Below are 21,697 nucleotides of genomic sequence, written 5' to 3' on the forward strand. Positions count from 1 at the left end.
CTACATCACGAACACCTTCTCAATCTTTGGCGAACGGAACGTTTCGTTTGTTTTGGGACAAACGAGCATGTCGTTCTCGCGACGCATCTGTTCGATTGCTTGTTGGCCAAATATCTGCCCATTCGGCAGCATCATCGGGAGGTTGTGTTCGTTCAACGGTTTGCCGGTGATTCTACAAACAACAGATAGAAAATATGGATGCATTTCAATATCGAAACGGATGCGTAAGATCGCTGTCTTGCGTTCTATCTTTAACTTACCTGCAAATGAGACGGCTCTGGGCACAGTGCGAGAACGGTAAATTCTCGGCTATCTCGTTCACATTCTCCTGGCATACCGGACAGTTCATGTTTTTCGAAGTGTACGAATAGCACTGCGGTGTTTTCAGGGCTGAAATACCTGCCTGTACGGCAACGCTCAGCACCGATTGGGCTGGCAGCTGGAATAACCGATAGTTTTCCAGCCGGAAGTGCAATACTAGATCCTGCCAACGCTGTGGATCGAAAAGTGTTTTGTACGGTTCGATTTCGGTGCTCACCGGAAACGCGAGCAGTGCCATACACTGGCGGATCTCCTTTAGCTGTTCGTGCTCGAACGCAGGGAAATACTTCTGTGCGTGACGCACCGCCAACAGTCGCTTGTCTTCGCGGATCAGTTCCACAAACTCTTGCACTCGTAGCTGAAACTCGATCGTGGAGTTTATCTTCTTCAGCTTCGATTTGTTATCGTTGCACCAGGCAATGCATTTCAGCGTGCAACGGTTTACCAGATCACGCTCTACCTCGCGCGTCACCTGGAAGATGTCCAGGTTTGTCAGGTCGCGGATGCCACTACGTTCGGCCAACCGTTCTGCGGTGTCGTAATATCCGAGACGCAGAAAATGCTCCACGATCATCCGATCGAGCCGTATCTTCTTCCACTGATTTGTGGCAGCTGCCTGCAGTTCTAGCGTCGTTGCATCGACTGGCGGATTTACGTTTTGCTTCAGATGTTCCAACCGCCGCTTGCAAACATATCCGGCCGACAGTTCCTCTGAAATGCTTTCCTCGGCTTTACGCTTTAGAACCTGCAGTCGCTCGACCACTCCTCCCAATAGACGCGATATCTCCGTACTGTCAGATCCTTCCGTCAGACCTTTCTCCAGTTCCGAGGCCACATTTTGTATTTGGCTTAGTTCGCGGTCCAAAGTTTTTTGAGCAATTCGGAAGCGCTTGTTCAGAATTTCATATGGTACCTGAAACAGACACAGAACAGTGTGGCAGGAAACAATTAATCATGTACTTCATCACACAACCGTTCCATCTAAACAAACGAACAGCTGACATCGACTTTTGCGAGAAGGGTGCGGTTTGTTGGCGTTAGGTAGCGGTGGTGGTGGATGGATACGTAGTCAGCAGAAAAAATTGGAACGAAGATTGAAATTGCATTTGACAAGTGCAGAGCATCGTCCTGAAACAACCATTTTGTTTCCTCGTCCAACCCCCACACCTTTGCCAGATCATATCAAATAGGCCCATTTTGTGGCAGATGCAACTATTGCTGTAGCTCACTATTGCGACGCAAACGTAGTGCTTAGCTTTATCCGCAAGACATCCTCCATTAAACACCACGAGAAATACTCCTACCGAAATCAGGAGAAATAGTTACCTTCAGCGTAGGATGTTCCATCGCACGGATTTCGGCCATTCCACCTCACCTCGCCGTTCGATTTAGAGATTGCGTTGTGTTTGCAAAAGAAATCTTCCACCCTAGACGTCACTGCTGTACGTGCTTTGCAACAATGGTGGCAATGAAACCACCCAGATCAGAACGATGCACCAAAGATATTGCGTATGCGTTTGCAGTCGATTGTTTCCAACTACATCTCATTCTAGGCACTCTAATGAGAGCTAGCACTTTGGAGGAAGCGAACGAGGCAATTTGTCGATCACTGCCGTATGGTTTGCAACAGCGAAAGGAAGAATGGAAAGTTAAGTTTCGCTACACTGAAACCCCTACGTTTACTGCTTTTGCTCGCGATGGATTTTTTTGTGTGTGTTCCCCTTCAATGCTACAGCTTCTTTCTATGCCACAACAACAATGTCGTCCATTTCATCCACACAGACTATCGTTGAAGCGAAAGAAAAAGAGATGACAAGTGGCCACTGTTGTTTTGGTTCGGAAATACCCATATGACTGCTTGACGTTTGGTAACGCATCACTGTGACAGCCAACCGTTATGAGCTAACGCTCAGGAACAATGGGAAACACTGGATCGAATTTCAAGCTACACTTTAAAAAAAAAATTACAAGATTTATCTTTTGCTACAAAAATTGAAAATATACTTAACAAATAACATTTCTCCTATGCAGTTCTATCGTTTGTGCCACTATCGGCCAGTAATCGTACATTTGCTGTTGGTTATTACATAAAAACAGAAGAATCAGAAGTTTGCTAAGATAGTTCTGCACATACTAATGTTCAGCGTTATTCTTTGGACTTGACCAGGACAGTGCATTGCCTATTGGAAATTGAAGCAGCATTCAAATTTTATGGACGGTGCAGGTTCGGATCTACGTTTATTCAGAAAAGTAAACTGTTTACGATATCATTTTTAGCGTTTCAAAAAAGCACGAGCGACACATGATTATTTTATATGGATCTTCTTTATTTCATTATCGAACAAAACAAAATAACAAATCACATAAACGGAAGAATATCGATTGGGGTTTTACCAGCATTCGTACCGTTTAGCGTGTGTGTGTGTGTGTTTGTGTGTGTATTTTTTATCACCAGATTGTAGTGTAGAGTTTTATGTACAAATTTTCGAAATAAGGAAGGATAGTTGTAGATACCACACCACGTACTTTAAGGAAAATACTAATAAGAGCACCAGACTTCCGCAGTTACATCGAATCGCTACTGTTGTGTGCAGTTACACCTACTGCGAGATTCAACTCTCGGCGGTAATATGACCAATGCACTGGCGGTTCAAAAAGTTGATATTTGAAAAATTCTAATTTGCCTAGCGCTAGGTAAACGAGGTGGAAATGCTGGACAAAAGGGAATCAGCAGGTGGAAAAGAATAAATAAATAGCATATTCCTCCTCATTTCTCGTTCATCATACTGTCCTGTGCGAATGTGGATCGAATGATCGCCAGCGTTTAATTGATTGATCGTAATACTTTACATCTCATTTACTCCACAGAGGGTATCAACGAGACGACAAGAGTAGAGAAATATGTTCGCTTACATACTAGCGGTCGTGTCTTTGTAAGATAAAAAATAGTTCTATTTCGTTACTTCCATATCCGGTAGACCCTGTGTGTATGGTTTTTATTTTAATACGTAGTTTTCCCTGGTAGTGAATTCAAACACTTCTTGGTATAGTAAAGACTTGCAGACACTGAAATCGTCAAGAAATGGAAAGACAATCTCGGATTGTTTGCGCGAAAAATCTTATTTACACGTACTTCAACCTCTCTCGCCGTAAGAGTAGCTCCATTCGGGGACACACAAAAAAAGCCATTTTTAACACCGGTAGCAAAGAAAACTCTGGACACAATTTAGGTGGCGATAGTGTGAGACGCGTGATGAAATTCAGTGTAAAATAATCGACAGTGCTTCGAAACGGGAAGCAACTAAACGAACGTTTGCAATGATGAAGAGCATTTAAAGTTTCTTCCCTTTAGCAGTCATCGCTGCAGTTTCAGCGAAAGACGCAGAGAACTTTCACAATATGTACAGTAAAAAATCAACAACATGTGCATTCCGTTTCCTACAGAGTTCGTGCAAGAGTTGCGAAACCTTCAGCATCGGTTCGAAGACCAGCCCTCAAATCCAATCGGCCAGAGTCTGGTGCACGCCGGAGCAAAAGATGCACCGTGTGCAGCAGATCCTGATGACAAGATCGCCAGATAATACCTAACGCCCTGTACGGGTTTCCAATCGTTCATCTACTTTGCAGAAGGTAATTAATCGGAGCGACCCTGCTGTTGTTGATGCTGGATTGATTTGCTATCGTTGGCACTGAGCACAAAGATGGGTGAACTGTAGTCGACATACTTGTCCGCACCGATGGCGAATATTTTGTCTCCGTTGGAGTAGTGTTTGGTTTTGGTGCTGCGGCCCCGCTTCAGCATCACAAACACCACAAAGATGGCGACTAGGAAGGCGGATGCCGTCGCCAGCACGAACACGATCGTCTGGAAGGTATTTTCCGGGATGCCGGACGATGGTTGGGCCAGCGGAACTCCTGCCGAGATGCGATGCGCGAACCGAGACTGTGTCATATCCGCTACCAGCTGACCATGGTACAGTGCAAACGATCCATCCCGTACCATTTCCTCGATCGCGTACGCATCGTCCACCTTGGTGCTTTCGATCAGATCGAACCGCAACGTAACACTTCCATCGACGTTCTCCTGCACCCGATAGTTGTCATAAATGCTGCCCACGAGCATGGAAAGTTCGGTACGGAGGGTTTCGTAGACATGTAACAATGGCCGCTGTGGGTGGACGTTGTTCAGCCGTAGCTCGATTTCAACCACGTCGATCGGTGTGAATAGGCAGGACCGTTGACCACGCTTGAAGGTGCTGGACAGTGGCATTTGGTTGCCGGCCGCATCCACACACCAACACGTATCACCATTGCATTGCATCGGCTCGAACGAACCGGCCTCATCACAGGCCACCGGAAAGGAGGCAGCCATTTGCAGGGCTTGGCATCGTGTTGCAGAAGCGCTAAGTCGCTTGGCGATAGGTTCGGCTCCGTTGTCACTAATGTAATTGCGGCTCTCGGCGGTGCGTGCCAGCTCGATGACCTTTTCCGTAGCGGATGACACTGAACCGATGTAGCGTGGTTCCGGAGCGTAGTTGGCGCTGGCCACAGAGACCGGCTGAACAGGCTCTAGATCTTCATCCACCAGATAGTTGTTTTCGTCCACCAGGAACGTGATCTGTCGTATCAGTTCTTCCATCACTGGTACAGGAAGAGTAACCACACAATTGATACAGTTGAACTTCAGAGCGTTACTAGCCACACTTACCTGGATCGCTGGAGGACGTCTCAATTGAGTCACCACGCCGACGTGCCTGTCGACTGCTGCACTTCGGTTCGGAGCCTTTCGTTAGCGAGCCTTTCACCGGAGCACCCTTCTTGTCGGCGCACCAGCACACCCCGACTGCGGCTGGAGAATCCGTGTTCATTGATGCTGTTCTATTCGTTTCGTTAGAATCGGCCGATGATGCTCCCATCGATCCGAGACACTGCACAGGACTCCAAAAACCAGTTTCCGGATCACAACGTGGCTGGAACCAGGTGTTTGGTTGACCTGCTCGCTTAGCTGCCATCGCGTTCTTTAGACGAAGACGTTCGCACTGGGACAGTACTGGACAAACACCGTTACAGGCCTGCTCACTGTGGAACAGGTTCTTTGACTGGCAGAATACGCCACGTGGCAGTGTCACTGGGACACATTTGTTCAACCGTGGACTGAAACGCCATCGTGTGATGCTGTCCAGCTCGTTACTTTCAGATCCCGATTCCGTCACCTGCAGGCAACTCTGATCAATCGACTCAAAACAAACGTCTCCTGTTGGAACAAACACAATGAACTTAATTTACCAGATATCTTCATGAAAAGTATGTTTAATACACTTACTTGTCTTCCCGCAACAAGCCCCTCGATTACTGATTGGGTTTAGTTGGCAGATGTGTGTCGACGGACACGTGTCCGCATCGGTTTGCGGTCCACATACAATCTCCCGACCGCTGGAACGCAAAGGCAATCCCTCGGGACAGACGGACTCGCGAATCGGTACGCAGATTGGCATTTTTGGACAGGGCACCGAAATGCACTCCACCTGGATAAGTTGACACTCTTCTCCACGCGGACAGGAGATCTCTCCGCACGGATCCCGGCATTCACAGGTCTTGCAACCGTTCGCATCAATCTTGTAGCCGTACTCACATGGACGACATTTCAGCAGTGGACATTCCGTTTTTGGGAACAGCTCACAGTTCGGTTGACCATTGTTGGTACGGGTTCCACTCTTCTCGTTTCCAAACTCATCCACACACCAGCACACGTTACCCGGGCCGCACTGTATCGTTCGGAAACTGCCATCGATGTCACACTGCGCGATGTACTTCTGTTTCGGTGGAATTCCCAGCTCAGACGCTTGATGCAGTTGAATCGTTTGCAGATGCTGGCAAGCAGTCTTCAGCTGTGGCTCAACACACTGCGTTCCACAGCCATTTGAGCAGCAACGCTTCGATCCGTCACAATGCGCATCGGTACGGCATTCGTACTCGCACGAGTCTGATTCGGAGTTCTCCGATCCAGGAGGCACCAGGAAAGGACACTGGCCGGGCTTCTTGGGGAAACAGGCCGGTACCGGTGGACAATACTCGCCCTCGCAAGACACCTCGACCGAGCGACATTCTTGGCCATCCGGGCAGTTGATGCTGTCGCACGGATCGCGACACTCGCACGATGGGCATTGTGTATCAGGATCCAACACAAACCCATAATCACAGCCCATACGACACGTGAGGTCCAAGCAGTCTAGAGATTCTCGTAACGCTTCACAACTCTTGGTCGTTGCGTTGAATCCACGAGTCTTGGGTATTTCCGTACCGAAACCATCAGTGCACCAACACTCCTCAATCTCTACGTCTACCAGCTGCTCTTGCATTGGCGTGGGAAGCGTCGGAACGACGAGTGGACGTTTCAACAGCGTAGACGGCTTAATTTCCGGTTTGTCGAGGTTCGCGTTACCGTTCTTCGATTCGAGACGATTGAAATCGATGATCTTTGCCGAGCGTGCTTGAACGGCCAGATACCCGGGCATGGTGTAAATCCCGGTCGGATCACCTCCAATCATCTGTTCTACATCGCTAACGGGCAATAGTTTGAGCGTGCTGTCAGGACCAGGATTAGCAGCACGTCGTGCACGAACTGGTGGATTTACAGAACTAACTTCGGGAGCAGTTGATGATGTGGAGGAAGCGGTCGTGGTTGCGGACGCATGCCCTGCGACGGATGCATCTTCCAGGAGTTTTCTCATACGTCGAATGCTGTTCTGCTCGATGTACTTCCGCTGTTCGGATACTTTGACCTTCGTTTTACGAGTAATACACTGCATTGCCTGGTAGCCTCCGTCTAACGTACAGGACGGTGGGGGCAGTGCAAGTTCCATCCCCTCCACCGTACCTTCCATACGGTCGGAAAAGTCGCGCAGATATTCACACACTAGACACGCAAACGAGAATAGACAGCGAATGTTGAGCTTCATTGCGCACAGGGTGAGAATGTTTCATTAGCCAGTTCTTTACTTACTCGATTGTTGACGTTCTTCTGTCACCTCCTCATCTTCACCTTCGACCACCAAAGGACAGCAGACACTGCGGGATTCGCCATGCAGCTTACGGCACTCATGCGTATCCACCGGACACATTATCGTATTCGACATTGATCGTTTCCGACCATTTTGTTCCTCGTCTTGTTCGTCATCGTCAAAGAAGGTACGACTTTGATATTCGCGACTCTTAAGACGCTCTAAGTAAGAGAATAAAAAAATATATAACTAGCTCGCTACTATCTTCAGAACCCTTGTGGACAAATTCTGTCCATCTAACTTACCCATATGACAGAATAGCAGCTCACCGGTGATGTTGTCTGCTAGCGGTGTACCGATCTCACACGGGTTTGAGTACACGAGATCCGGCTTGCAGACTGGCTCGGACGAGCAAAGACCGGAATACGCTTCACATTTCGGATCCTTCGCCACTTCGCAGTGCGATCCGCTTGGGCAAAGGTATCCCTCGCACGGCTCCGAACACTCACACGTTGGACATCCGTTGTGGTCATTCTTGAAACCATACTCGCAGACCGCCGCACAGATGTTATGGTCGCAAAGCGTTTGTGCGCCGTCCACGCTTCGTCCGCCACTACGGCCTCCGATCATATTCTCCACACCTTCACAGTTCACGGTGGTAGCCGCTCCCATCGTTCCCTTTACCTTGTTACCAGTTTTCGGATCCACACACCAGCAAACGAGCCCGTTTCGGGAGCATTGGCGCGTTGAGAAGCTGCCCCCGGGTCCATCACATTGTGGCACATAACCGCGACCCTCGCGCTCATTCACCGACAGTAGCTCCGACAGCATGCGTGCCTGATGGCAGACAGTGACATTATGCGGCTGCTGACAGTTCCGGCCACAACCATCGGACTGGCAACACTTTTGCATCTGTGGGCATTCGAGATCGTGACTGCAGGGCGTGCCGCACAGGAACCCTGTACTGTCCGTCGACTCTATTTCGTTCGCCCGCGGACAGCTACCGGGCTTCTCGAACTGTAACGAAGCCGGACAGCATACGCCATAATCGTTGCCACCCTGCACCAAACAGCGGTACAGTGGTGGACAGCTCGGTTTGCCAGGGTCCGTTCCGCACAGGAAGGGACGCACGGTGCCCGTGATCGCTAGCGGTTGTCCCGCCGGACAGAGGTCATTCAGGCTGCGCGCTTTACGACCTGTAGCGAGATAGCACAACGTTTTACACAACCGTGGCCAGCTAGCTGCCGATACGGTAGAAACACGATACTTACACGTTGGAATCGGTGGACAGGGTTCGGTCTTACACTGTACCTCCTGCGGTTCACACTGCTGACCCCGTGGGCATTGGATGTCCTCGCACGGATCACGACAACGGCAAACGGGACAACCGGACGCCAGGTCCTTCGCGAAACCGGCCGGACAGAACATGCGGCAACTGGATGCCTGGCAGTGGTTATCCACCCGGGTACAGTTGACGTCATCCGCGTGGCTACGCCTGCTGCCCGTAATCTCCACGCCATACTCGTCCACACACCAGCACTCGGTGCCGTTAAGCTCGTTGGAGCATTGCACCGGCTCGAAGTCACCCAGCGCGGTACATCGTGGTATCCGGACCGTTTGCAGCAGACTATCGCCTAATGACTTGGCGCGACGCGCCTCCGCACGCCTCAGATGCTGACATGCGGTTAATTCTAGCGTTTCTGTTGAATGAAATAGAAAGAGGCGATAAGTTCGATGAGCGGATGCAACTGACATTGATATCGACAACAGAGAAGATATGCACTGTTTACTAATCCTGTGTGCGTTTTCTAAAAATGGACTTTGGAGACTTTACTTCAATACATCAACAATAGCAAATATGGTTTGAATTTCTGCGTTCTCTCTGCTACTGCTATGGCGAGCGACAATTTAGAAATGCTAGTGTATCGTCCTGAAGACGTGAGACCATCAATCCTTACTACATGCTCCCGGTGGTTTACATACTCGCACAGCATGTGATCAATTTCGTGTTGCACAGGAATCCATATTTCGACCTGACGTTCCAGCTGCGCCCCAGAAGCAGACACAGCAGACACCCGATTATTATCAGCTAATTGGAGGAGCAAGACCCCGATGCTTTTCGGTGGTTGCTCCAGCACGAAACAGGTTTAGTTCGAGTTTTGTTTCCCGTTCTGCAGGTTGGTGCTCACCGTTCACCGTTGCAAAACTGCACCCAAACCGGCCGGCTGACCGGTCGTCCGAGCGCGTTGGTGCACGCTGGTGAGCATATTTGACACCACCGTGCACACCGTGCCGTAGCGACTACAGTGTATTTGCGCTACCGGTTAGCACCTGACACGGTACAAACTTTATTCAAGGTGTTTCCACTCGAACCCGGAACGTCCCGAAGCACTTCTCCGGATGCGTTGCTTGGCCCTTGCAACGCACACTGCCGTAGTCTAGCATTTGCTTCAATGCGAAGACGCGCTCCGTTGCCAGCCTTGAGAGCGCACGGGAGCCAAGACATCTGTCCCCGGTTCGGCGAGTGTCGGGGCGGTGTGGATAATTTGCATAAATCTACGATTGACAAAACCTGCTAGTTGCTTCGCTGAAGGTCTTTTGCGTCTTCGTCACCCCGCGGTAAGGCAGGAATGTTGAATATCCGTCGCTAAATGAAACGCTTCGGTGCTCGGCGATTGTTTTCGCCACAAGTGGATTCCAACGGCAACGTACACTTGTGCTTGAATTTCGGCAAATATTACAAACGAACGGTTACGTTGTGCCTTTGTTGGGTATTGTGCGCGTTTCGTAGAACATGCAGATGCTCTTGGTGCTAACTTTAGTCATCACCACCGTACTAGTGATGGGAAAAGTTCCGAAAGAAGGAGTGATTCGAATCTGTTCACTCCTCGAAAGGAACAGAACCGCTCCAACAGGTTTTTTTTTTCATTTTTGATTTTCGGACCGTCGTTCCAAGGAGAGTTTTTGGACCGTCGTTCCAAAGAGCGATTTTTGGACCGTCGTTCGAAAGAGCGATTTTGAAACGGTTTCAGATTGGACCTAAAGAGTGAATTTTTTAATCTAATGTCGTTCACTCCAGGTAAAAAGCGGAATCGTTCCACCAGGTTCGTTCCTTATTTCCCATCACTACACCGTACCCCGGCAAGTACGGGAATACGGATTCTGGTTCGTCAAATTTGCCGTCGTTAGTGGGAAACAAATTCCATCTGCTGGCGATGGATGAGATTGAAGCAAATGAGTTCTTAAATCGGTCAGTCTGCGGAAGCGGCCCAGGCATATTATGACTAGTTGCGCTTGAAAGCATTACACAGAAACGACGAACGCAAGCGAATAATTTAATTGAAAACCATTATTGAATGCAAAATTACTACAAAAAGTATGCAATACAGCACGTTTGCAATGTTTCAGTATTGCTTTTCATTGATTTAAGCCTGGACAATGAAGTGGAATTAATAGAATTAGCTTGACGTTGAATGATTTTGAGGCGAATTGTGTTCGCCGGCTAAGTGCACCGAACTGAGGCAAACATTTCAACCAACAACCAACTGGGGCATGGCTTTGGAATGGAACCGTACCGGTTTTGGCAGCTCAAAATAAAGTATCTTATGAAACAAAAATTTCAAGCCTCAGCGTTACAATTAATGGCACAAAAAAGAAGCTACCGGTATGCATAGCCGGTACTTTTACGTTGCACAACGACGAGCTGCACGCCTTTCACAGGGTGCACAGATAATGTGATTACTTTCTTTCCTGCATTATAACAGCGACAAAAAAAAAGCGCGCACGAGTAAGAGATAGAAACAGGGTGCCTGGTGCCCAACGTGATCAACAACCACCACCGCTAGGTTTACGATCGCCCGTTTCGAACTGGTTCCAGCAAGCTCGGTCTCTAAAAATGGAAAGTCCACTTTGTGGCCGGTGGTCAATGTTGACCCCGCACCCTACTACCATTCAGTGCCCGTACAGATGGGTGTTACCCCAACCCCCAGCGGCACCGTGAATGATGCTAGCGAAAGTGCAACGATTAAGCTACTATTATCCTAGAGCATAACGACGGCCCTTGTCGGATTGAGCCAGATGGGGTGGGAAAAGTGGATGTCGACGACCGGCAAAAACCAAAGCCAACCCTATGGGCCACGAACGTTTATGCGCCGAGCGAACTCCAAGCGGGGTGAGCGATAATTTTGTTGTGAAAATCCAAAATTGCCAAGCAAAGTGAAGTTTACGTTGAAGCGCCATGATGAACGTTTGTGTCGTCAATTGCGTGCTCTTCACTTCCTGCTCAGTCGGTATGCGGGGTGTGTGTTTAACTTTCGTTCGGAAAATGATGGTTGTTAAAGTTGCAGTATCGTCTCGAGTCAGGGTGGAAACTTTTTTTTTATTCTTGCTAAATCGACAATAGCAAACTTAGGGAAACTCTTTATCTTGGAGCCATTTTTTTATGCAGCGTGGAAAAAGCATCCCCCCCTCCCTCTCCACGGTCGGACAACACAATCTAAGCACAGCGCAGTTTTGCAGAATTTTCTAAAATGGTTCTATAATGAGCTTAAATGATATACGAACTTCTATTGAAAGTTCGTCTGCCGGAGTGTGTCCGGAAAAAATGAAAATGAGACAAAAAAAAAGATCCACATCATTTTCTGATGGGCCGACCTAAAGGGGCCATCCTTACGCCCTCACAACGCGTGAAAGGTTTCGAGAACGAGACTTCGACAGCAATGACAAGCAGACTCCAGTTATGGGAACACACGTCGGAAAAAGCGAAGTGAAAAGAAGAAAATGGCACGATGAAAAGTAATAAGCTCTGAGCAACGAGAATGGGGCTTTGTCTTCTAAACGTGCACGTCAATTTTCCACATCCCAGGGTTTTGGGTGACTCACTTTACATGAAACTCAGCTCAAGCACGGCGTTCGGCGAAGGGTTCTGCACCCAAGCTTTTGACGACATTTTTTTATGGTTACGGGATGTGATGTAAATGTTATCACTATTTTACGATCCTGTCGAACAAAAGCTGTGCCACTGGAACTGGCTGTACACGTCGGATGCGCCGGTATGGACCGCATTTTTAAAACGAAAGTGATTTCACCGGAAATAAATATGTATACTCCGCTTGTGAAAAGGATAACATGTTTGTTTATCTTTTCGATGGACCCGCACCGCGCACTTTTCGATCGAGCACTGAACTCGTAGCACCATGGACAACATGGACGGCACGTCCCTTTACTGCTCACTTCGAGAACTTGTATTGTTCCAAAGTTTTGGCATTGTGCTGTCGGAAAATCTCGGCTGTGTATCTTCTCGCAGTGCTTGCTACCAACGTGCTGCACTGCAGCAGGGCAAACTTTTAACCGAAGCAATATGGTATCGGGAGCTTACAATCGGCAAAACCGGTGAACACAAATGGGCGAAAAGTTGTCCTTTACCTTGAAGAAATTCAATTACATATTTGTCCCTGCCTCGGCGCGATTTACTCCGGCCGGAACGATCAAGCAATTCGTACGGAATAGTTTGGCTGGCAAGCAGGGTTGACGGAAAAGTTCATCCCAGGGTGCAGGATGGGAAAACTTTCCCGGACGGATGCCGGTGATGCTTTCCTGTCCCATTCGTGTGTCCCATTCAAACACCTCATTGTACCAGTGGAAAATGCGCACTTATGAATAGAGGATAATAAAGTGTTCGAAGCGTCACATCAAATCACAAAGCAATAGTGCGTCTCCATCCACTAACAAAAGTCAACACAGAGTAACAATTCCAAGTAGAAGTATAAAAGGATCCATCTCGTTAGGAGACATAAAACATGGGACCAATCTGCATATTATTATAGCGACCAAAGCGTATCGTTTCTCCAGTTTGAGTAATACCGACTCACACTGCTCGGCTCCTGAAAGGCGGATGATGCACCAACGAACCGACCAACAACCAACACGCGTTTTGCTTCGATGGCAATCTCGCGAAATGGCCTCGCGTCGTTACGTAATGCCGTTGATTGACGCGACAACCCCACCCCCGTTTCGGCTGGACAACACGTTTGGGGGTTGCGGGAACACCACCGAACAAACGCCGGACGAAAAACAAAATAAAAAGCTCCAGCGGGCGGGAATGGGCGTTGGAAGCGAAAGGCAAGAAATAGAAAAAGCTCTCGCTGCCGATGATTTCATAACGCGCAGAAACGTAACCCCCACGGTGGGAGGGGGGGGTGACCATTTGTTAAGGAATTCGACGTAGTCAGGTTGATGTCATCCGTCGCGCATCGCTGCATTCGGTGATCGATGGGGTGTAGAAAAACGTGCACCACCATTTCAAGACACCAAAAGGCTAATTTGTGTCCCACAATCGGGTATGCATTTTAATTTTGGCACACCGTTTCGTGTGAACAGTCATTACCGGGGGAATAGGCTTGTCCTTCAAACATTACAAAACACCACCCCTGCTACTGATAGCCATATTTGGCATCCTGTACGTATCTGTGCAACTGTATGCTGAAGGGTGAGATGCGCTTTACAGTAGAAAAAATAGAAACCACACCCTGCATCACTAAGCCCTTGGGTCGGGCCGTTACTATGGTGCGTTACGGTGGTGAACTATGATTACGGATCGGAATGTGGTGTGATAATTAAAAATACCACCCCACCCAGGCATCCCCCCCCCTACTTTAACATTGGAAGGATCTCGAAGGGTGACATTTTTACAGCGATTGTTTATTGCGTACCGTGCCGTACGCGGCCAGGTTCTTGGAATGGAACATTAATTTCGAGTGGCAATTTAAACACACACTCACACTGCAATTTAAACGTATGAAAAACCAATTCAGATAGTTGATGAAGTGAATGGGATTTTAATAACTACCCTGTGATGTTGGAAACTGTTGGACGGGGATGAATTCTTCGTAAAAAGGGTTTCGAAAGGATTCGTATCGCAGAATGTAACAACGTTGTATGTTTTATTTCTGATATGGTTGATGATTGTATGAATTAGTTATTATCAAGAAACCATGAAGTCTCCTTCCCTGAAAACTGAAGTCACTGCATCACTGTAATGGAATTTGTTAAAACAAATCAGACAACCAACCTTCTCCTCTTCTCCGGTGCAATGCATGCAACGGCAGCCAAATGCACTCATCCATTTTCATTCCACGCGATGAGCTATTTGTGCAGTGGAATGGCAAAAATGCAGCATACAAAGTATGCACCATCTCAAAAGCGTTCAACCGAACGGACGATGGTTCGTTTGCCGGGTAGGTGTTCATGCTTTTGGAAGTGTTTTTAATTTTCACTCATTACTGCAGGGGTCCTTGGGCGAAACGTTTCATGTGGTGTTCATGCCACCGTGTCATAACTTATGCTTCTGGTCCTTTCAGTTTCTACGACCCCCCCAGCACCCGGTAGAGGGTCGACAGTGCGTGTTGCAGGCAATTGCTGATGTGCTACCCGTGATTCCCGACCCGCCCGTGGAAGCGGGAGTGTTAATTATGAACGCAAAATAGCGAAACACTACAGCGCACTGAATGGAATGGTAGCAAAAAACGAAACAAAACAAAACACTGTTAACTTGACACGCAATTGTTTGCCATCTTAACCGTGCCCGAAAGAATGAATTTACAACGACGGAACACAAGCCAAGGTCGCTTCACGTTTGACGGTTTAGCATAGCGTGCTGCATTTATGGATGGATTTTCCCGCCATTAGTATTCACCCGCACGTGCCGTTTTCGATCAGAAAAGGAGTGTGCAACGTCTCAAGGGTGGGTGCCGTTCCCGATCACATTCGATCGGTGCGGCTGTCCGGTAGCCAGTTTCCCTTTCAACACATCGATGGTCTCACGCGTCGTCAGTACGGAACCGTTCGAACTGTAAACGTATGTTTAATTTGACTGAAACTGAAAGTCTGCCCACTAGCGCAAGGTGAACGGAACTCATCAAAGCGGAAGCTGCTCGCACGATTACAGCCGACGTTAATAATAGACGGTTGATTGGAGATATATTTTTTTTCTTCTCTGAAGCAACTCTCGTTTTTCCACGATCACCGGGCAATTTACGAAATTGGTAATTTCGAAATTTTTGTTTCGAAGCGTGTGCTGTTTTCTTTTCACAATCCGGAAGATTCGGATACTATCGGAAAACAAATCCAGGGAAATTCAGTTGCATGCCAAATGAAGCGTGTCGGTAACCTTTTGTAGCGAAGTTATAAGATTTGAAGTGAATGAAGAAGAGTCTCTGGTACATTTTATCAATTTTATTAATCAATACCTAATTTTATGAACCTAATATTAGGAAACAAGGTAATGAGCTTGGCTTGTATTTTATAACGTTCTGTGAAATTCGTTTATGGAAGGAAGGTGCTGTGGTCCAGAAACGGACGTTGGGTACAATATTCAATACACATAGCTTTAAACCATGTGTTTATAATGAAAAGAACATAATTCAATCCAAAATGTTGCACTCATTTTATCCATTAACTTCTTCAACGATATCTCCACCTGAATTGAAAACTTACACAGTATTGACAATCGGTTATCGGTTATGCTAGAAATGCTAACAAAACACAATACCCCATCGGCAACAATTTCATTCTACTCTCTTGAAATGTAAAACAAAACCCTTTATTATCGACATTGCGAGATTTACTACAAATTTGTTTACAAGAAGTCTCAAAAACATTCTGTATTTTGTGCTCGGATTTTCTCGTTTTTCCCTGAGAACTTCTGCACTTGCTAATTAAATTAAACGTTTTTTTATCTTCTATATACAAAAGCAATTTCGAGCCGGAAGGTCTCTTTTTATTCGGACTGCTCAGATTAAGCGGCAAAACATTTGAACGAGTGCAAAAATCGCCCGAAAAACCTACAATAAGTTTGTATGTAAAACGAGTAAGTGAAAGATGGTAGCAGCAATCTCTTGCCGAGAGAAATTCTGCATCAGTCATCATCATCAGCTTTTATTATGCGCGAAACCTTTATGATGTGCATCTCAAGGACAGCTAGTCATAACACAGTGGCTGGAATGTTCTGCGAATATTACCAGACAGTACTAGGTGTGTTTGTGATGCCCATGGTAATACCGATACTTTACTAATATCACCGTTGCATGCACATTCGCCATCTGGATATTAATTAATATGTCAAAGGAGTGAGTGTTTTCAAATGGCACATTAGTGTTTAATCCAAGACAAAATGAAATTCTAAAATTTTATTTAAAAAAAAAAATGGACGAATGTATGCAAAGTCCTCCCATTAGCCTGAGCAGTGCCGCAATGGACCACCATATGAAATCTAACAGCCACGAGATTGTCAATCAATCGCGAACTGATAGCAAATCGTTAATTCCTAAAGCAATCGAACGTTTTACCGAAAGTAGGTCGGCGCCACGTGGAGTGGAAAATAAGCACCACTAAGAGTATTATAAAATATCACAACAATGTCCCAACGCAAGCCGTATACAATAATATCCCCCCCTCGTTGGATCGCCTTTTCGTTCCGTGCCCATCGGAGAAAAGCGATTTGATGTTTCTTTGCGCTCGGTTGCACTCACCAGACGAAAGCCTAGTGCCATTTCGTCTTAGTCCGCCATGCTACCGGCTCCGGAATCATGTCAATCACCAATAATCAATCACTCTTAGAGGTGGAACGGCACGACATATCCCAAAACCTATCATTTCGGACCGAACCATACGCTTCCGTATGCTTCTGTAATCGCTCATTCCATTCCCCCGTACGGTTGTGTGGGGTTGCTGTCGACTGGCGAGCTTAAAATGGTACATCAGCCACTAAATCCAAGTAAAAAAGTGCGCTATCTGTATAAAATCCGTCCCGCTTCGTATCGTCGATTGATTAGTGAAATGGCGCTCGTGTCCATCCCCCCGAGTGTCATAACGCTTCGCTGTGTGGTTTTGTGGTTCGCTTTCCACGCTGTGTGGTGACTTCGTTTTCCCGGCTGACCTTGATTGCTGTTTTGGACCAGGCGAGGATTCTTGAGTGTCCGAGTGGCACAATTAGGAAAACTTAAGCGAGGAGCAGACGCGAAGGTTGTGTGGGCCGATGGGAACGAGGCCGTTTCAATGTCGATAGAGCCGGTCTGGTAAAACCGATTGTAAATAACGCTGCGTTTAAAAAAAAATCACACACATAGATACACATGGCCATTAAACAATAGTTCAGTTGATTGTCGACATTGTGCCATATTTTCTCATTTTTCCTTTTCCCCCCCTGACGGCTGTGGGGTTATTTTTTACACCCGAGTGACTTTACGTATACGGTGGAAAAACGGGAACAAGCGACGAACCCCCCATAAACCTGCAGCGCAGCAGCTTAGCAGGTAGTTTGAACCGGTATCACAATGCCAACAAAAAGCTCACTTTAATACGTCTATTTTCTTTCCATCCCTCTGCGGGTGCAAGAGATGGTTCGGTTAATGGTGGCGTTTTTTTAACAATAATCGCAACAGGAGAAAACAAAAACGACCAGCGGAAAAGAATAAAGTAACTTACTTCTTGGTTTTGCCCATTGCCAACCGCAATCGTTTCATTTCGGTTTTGGGTCCGGCCGTCGCATGCCGTGCGCCCAAGTGACCGAGTTCCATTGCGTGCCATTATTGTTGCGAATTGTTCGCGAAAGTTGCTACCTTCAGCTAGCGAGCCTACGTCATTCGCTCGAGTCGTCGTTCTCATTCGAGGGGAAAACACTTGGCGCCCAGCACTCTTGCCCTAATAGGGCACCCCGTGTTTGGTAAGATTTATGGCAGACCCGGTGGCGCTTATTAATGGCCCACAGGGCCACTGTCCAGCTGTTATCTCCATACAAAGGCGACGGGGAAACTCCCTTTTGCGCCCACCTGGACAGCCTACCCCCCCCAGCCAGCAAAAGTGTAAGGTGCCATTGAGGTGTCATATTAGCATACAATCGATCGAGGTCAAAACGTGTACACGAGTACGGCAAATGTAAGGAGAAAGTGCCGCTTTTCTTGTCCGCTGCGCGGTGGAACAGCACAAATAGAAACGAACGTATGTAGTACAGAAACCGAATGTGTACGAAAGTATTTGCCTACGGAAAGCAAGAAACCCCCCATGGAGGAAGTCACATGGCACAGGCGGAGTTGGAACAATATCATTGGTAGCGGCACCAAACACCAGGACTGCACCGATATGTACGGCATGTAGTGAAGCGTGTACTTCACCCTTTGCACATCCACGCATCATCACGCGTGCTGTGAATAATCCCGATTGAACGCTGTTTTTTTGTTACTCCACTACTCTTCGCCCCCTTCCACCGACTCTGCACATTAAAAGCTTCCGACGAACGGAAGAAAGCAACAGCGATTGAAGAAGAAACGGATCCCAACGGGACACACATCGAACTTTCTCCCGGTGGTGTGCTCACGGGGTTCACTTTCACCCTCGAACGGCATCATCGTGAAATCGAATCTCATCGCTCAAAACCGGACCTGGACGTAGTGCCGAAACGGGTTTTATTTTGTTTCCTCCACCGACAGACAGTGGACCGCGCACTTCCGGATTTCCGATGTGTTTTTGATTTCTTGCTAGCTGGATGTTGGGGTTTTTTCGGCGAGAGTGCTTTTTGAACGCATGACTCCGGTTCAGCTCTTTGCCTTGCGGTTGTTATTTGGGCAAATTTTTATCCACATCTGCGGTTGATTGCACATCAGGATATTCGATCGAGAAAACCGATCAAGGTTCGACTGGCCGAAGGGCAGGAGTTGAAGAAGACACCGAAAGGTGCAATGAAGTATAGTCGATTTATATGACTTCCACCGGCATTCACCTCCTTACGGTTGGGTTCAAAAGCATGCCAAGGCAGTCATGGTTGAATAAAGAAGAACTACGGACTGCACGGTTTGCCGGGAATTGTTGATGTTTACGACTTTTTAAGTGATTGGAGCCGTAGTTCGTGTATGTGGGCGTTTTAAGTTGAGCAGAAACCGTAACATAGTTACATTAAAAACTTAATTAAATCCTCTAATATGCAGAAATCCTCTGAAAGGTCTGACAATTATTGACACAATTCTCTAAAAATTCGGCAATTGTCAATTAAAATTTTAAATCACATTGAGTTGTTATAATAACAATACTTTAAAATATACTTTCTAGAACATCAAAATAAATTCTATCAGTCGGCCAACACATTCCTGACAGTTTCAAATGGAATAGTTGTAGATCCTAACTATTCCACTTGAAACTGTCAGGAATTTGTTGGCCAACTGATAGAAGTAATAACTCAACATTTCTGTTAAAACAATGCCACTGATTCAATTCTTCTAAATAAAAATGTACCGAGTGAGCAGAAACAAACAATGCAACAGCGGTGGCAACTTTTTGTGATTGCTTTTCATCGATCCGTGTCACCGACGACAATAAGCTGCAAAATTCTAATAACGTTATGGTTTAGAGGAACTTGTAAAAAGAAAACTCCTCACGAACGGAACCAAGTTTGCGAACGAACCATTCTCAAACCATCGGTTGGGCGACCAAACGGCCGAGAGTGGGCCAAAAGTTTTTGTTTATGATCTGATAAATTGTTATTCGCCGCGATACCCTCATAGATGCCCCGACCCCCCCTTTACTTAGCCGCCTAAAGCAGGGCCAAACTTTTGTACGAAAAGCCCCATTAGATCGGTAGCCAGCACACTGGTAGTGTCGGGGTCCGATATGAAAACAGGGAAAACGATGGAAAATTCGGTTTGTGACTTTCCAGAACTCATTAGTGTACTTTTGGCTTTGTAGAAAGACAAAAGAAAAATACAACCGAAACAACCGACATAAAAAAACTTTTTCCAGTATTTAGCGGCATTCGGTGCGAAATTCGTGTGAGTCGAGGTGGTAGCGGTGGTACCGACGATGTTGTCGGTGGCATTTCCGTTTATCGCAAACCAAACGGTGCGTATCGTCAATTACATTCTCTACCACAAAAGCCTCAAAAATGCCCTCCATTGAACTCAAAGCCGTGGAGCAGATAACGTTCGCGAGCTCCAAAAAGTCCTCGGCACACTCTTGGGGCGGTTGCTTCCGTTGGGCGCGTTTTGCACGCCATTTCCTGTAAAACTGGCGCACCGTTACCGCGTAATGGTGGCGCCTTATCATTGCCGGTGAGTGGCACGCGTAACGACGCTGGCGGCTCCTTGATGTGGCCTGACGCACGCGGGAAAGTTACAGCATCGGCATTGTTTTGCTCAAATTTTGCAGAAGAGCAACGGAGCGAACACAGCAGAACAAAGCGTCGAACAAATCAGATAAACTTCAATTCAATTTGCTTCCACATTGTTACCCGACAGCCAGTGGTGTTTGCCTATTGCCTTAAGGTGAATCGATGGATGCTGATTGTTAAGTGCCACACCGCGGGGGCAGCTGTTTTGGAACTGGGTTTGTTCTTTTCCTTTGCAAAGGATTAATGAGCACGACGGTGATATACTTTTCTTACGCGATGAAAATAAGCTGTCGTGTCTTTTTGGGTCTTTTTGGGAAACAGTAGTATCATCTTATTGGCGGTGACAACAACATGTGGATTGTGCTTGAATTAGAAGGATTTTACTTACCACTACTACTAATACTGCCACTATTACTATTGCTATCGTCTAACGGTGTACTATCACTAGTGGTAATCTGGAGACACAGCAGTCCAGCGACGATAAGCACGAGTGCCCCGTGGCGTTGGAAGCATTTGTCCAGCAGTCGATCGATCAACTTCATCCTTCTCTGCACATCGAGCTCTCGTTCGCTCCGGTCTTGGGTCAGGTAACTGCTGCAGGACAGGGGGATAGAAAGAAAAACCATAATGTCAGTACAGAGGCTGCATTCAGCTAGTGCCGTGCCCATTCTCTCCAAGTGGTATGTCTTCGTTCGGGTAAGGGTAAAAGTTTGGGGAAAATCAGAACAGCATCGACAAACGCTGCAGTTGATAGACAACGGCCATCCCATCATGGTGCACTGGGTTGGAAATCACGTTGAGTCATGAAGCACACAATGCCCCACAAAACGATACCCCCGCGTTGCACCGGCAACCGCGAGGATGCGTCCGCCAAACAAAGGAATCCACACACTGCACGCTCATTAAGTCCCGTGGCTGTGCACCGTGGCCCTGGGCTTTGGATGCACGTACGTAAGCCTTTTGTGGCCATCGCAGACGATGGGTTATCCAAGCGTACAGTTCCACCGTCGGCCAAACGGTAAGGCACCGGTTACGGTTCACACATGGCTATGCCATTGCGTTAATCATCGATCATCAGCGCTCGGCAGCTCGGCGATACACCGGGGGAAGGGACCCACAGCACTTGCCCGTGCATCCATTTTCCCGCTAGGCTTTCCGTAATCGGATTATGGAAAATCCGGCCGACCGTTACGACGAGGGGATGCGAGTTCGTCCGTAAGAC

The 21,697-nt window shown here is 47.3% G+C and overlaps 2 protein-coding genes across 2 annotated transcripts; both read right to left on the reverse strand.

Moving 5' to 3' along the window:
* Nucleotides 1–1,686, reverse strand: LOC128706903 (E3 ubiquitin-protein transferase MAEA). Its single transcript, XM_053801845.1, has 3 exons — nt 1,648–1,686; nt 261–1,234; nt 1–172 (listed from the first exon to the last, which is right to left on the reverse strand). The coding sequence occupies exons 1-3, from the start codon at nt 1,684–1,686 to the stop codon at nt 1–3; spliced, it is 1,185 nt and encodes a 394-aa protein (XP_053657820.1).
* Nucleotides 1,687–3,955: 2,269 nt separating this feature from the next.
* LOC128719735 (uncharacterized) lies at nt 3,956–21,017 on the reverse strand. Its single transcript, XM_053813365.1, has 7 exons — nt 20,864–21,017; nt 8,594–9,022; nt 7,628–8,518; nt 7,325–7,543; nt 5,645–7,237; nt 5,030–5,575; nt 3,956–4,962 (listed from the first exon to the last, which is right to left on the reverse strand). Exons 1-7 carry the CDS (start codon nt 21,015–21,017, stop codon nt 3,956–3,958), a joined length of 4,839 nt encoding a protein of 1,612 aa, XP_053669340.1.
* Between the last annotated feature and the right edge of the window lie 680 nt (nt 21,018–21,697).

Source organism: Anopheles marshallii, chromosome 2 (assembly GCF_943734725.1).
Source record: "Anopheles marshallii chromosome 2, idAnoMarsDA_429_01, whole genome shotgun sequence".
Classification (NCBI taxonomy): domain Eukaryota; kingdom Metazoa; phylum Arthropoda; class Insecta; order Diptera; family Culicidae; genus Anopheles; species Anopheles marshallii.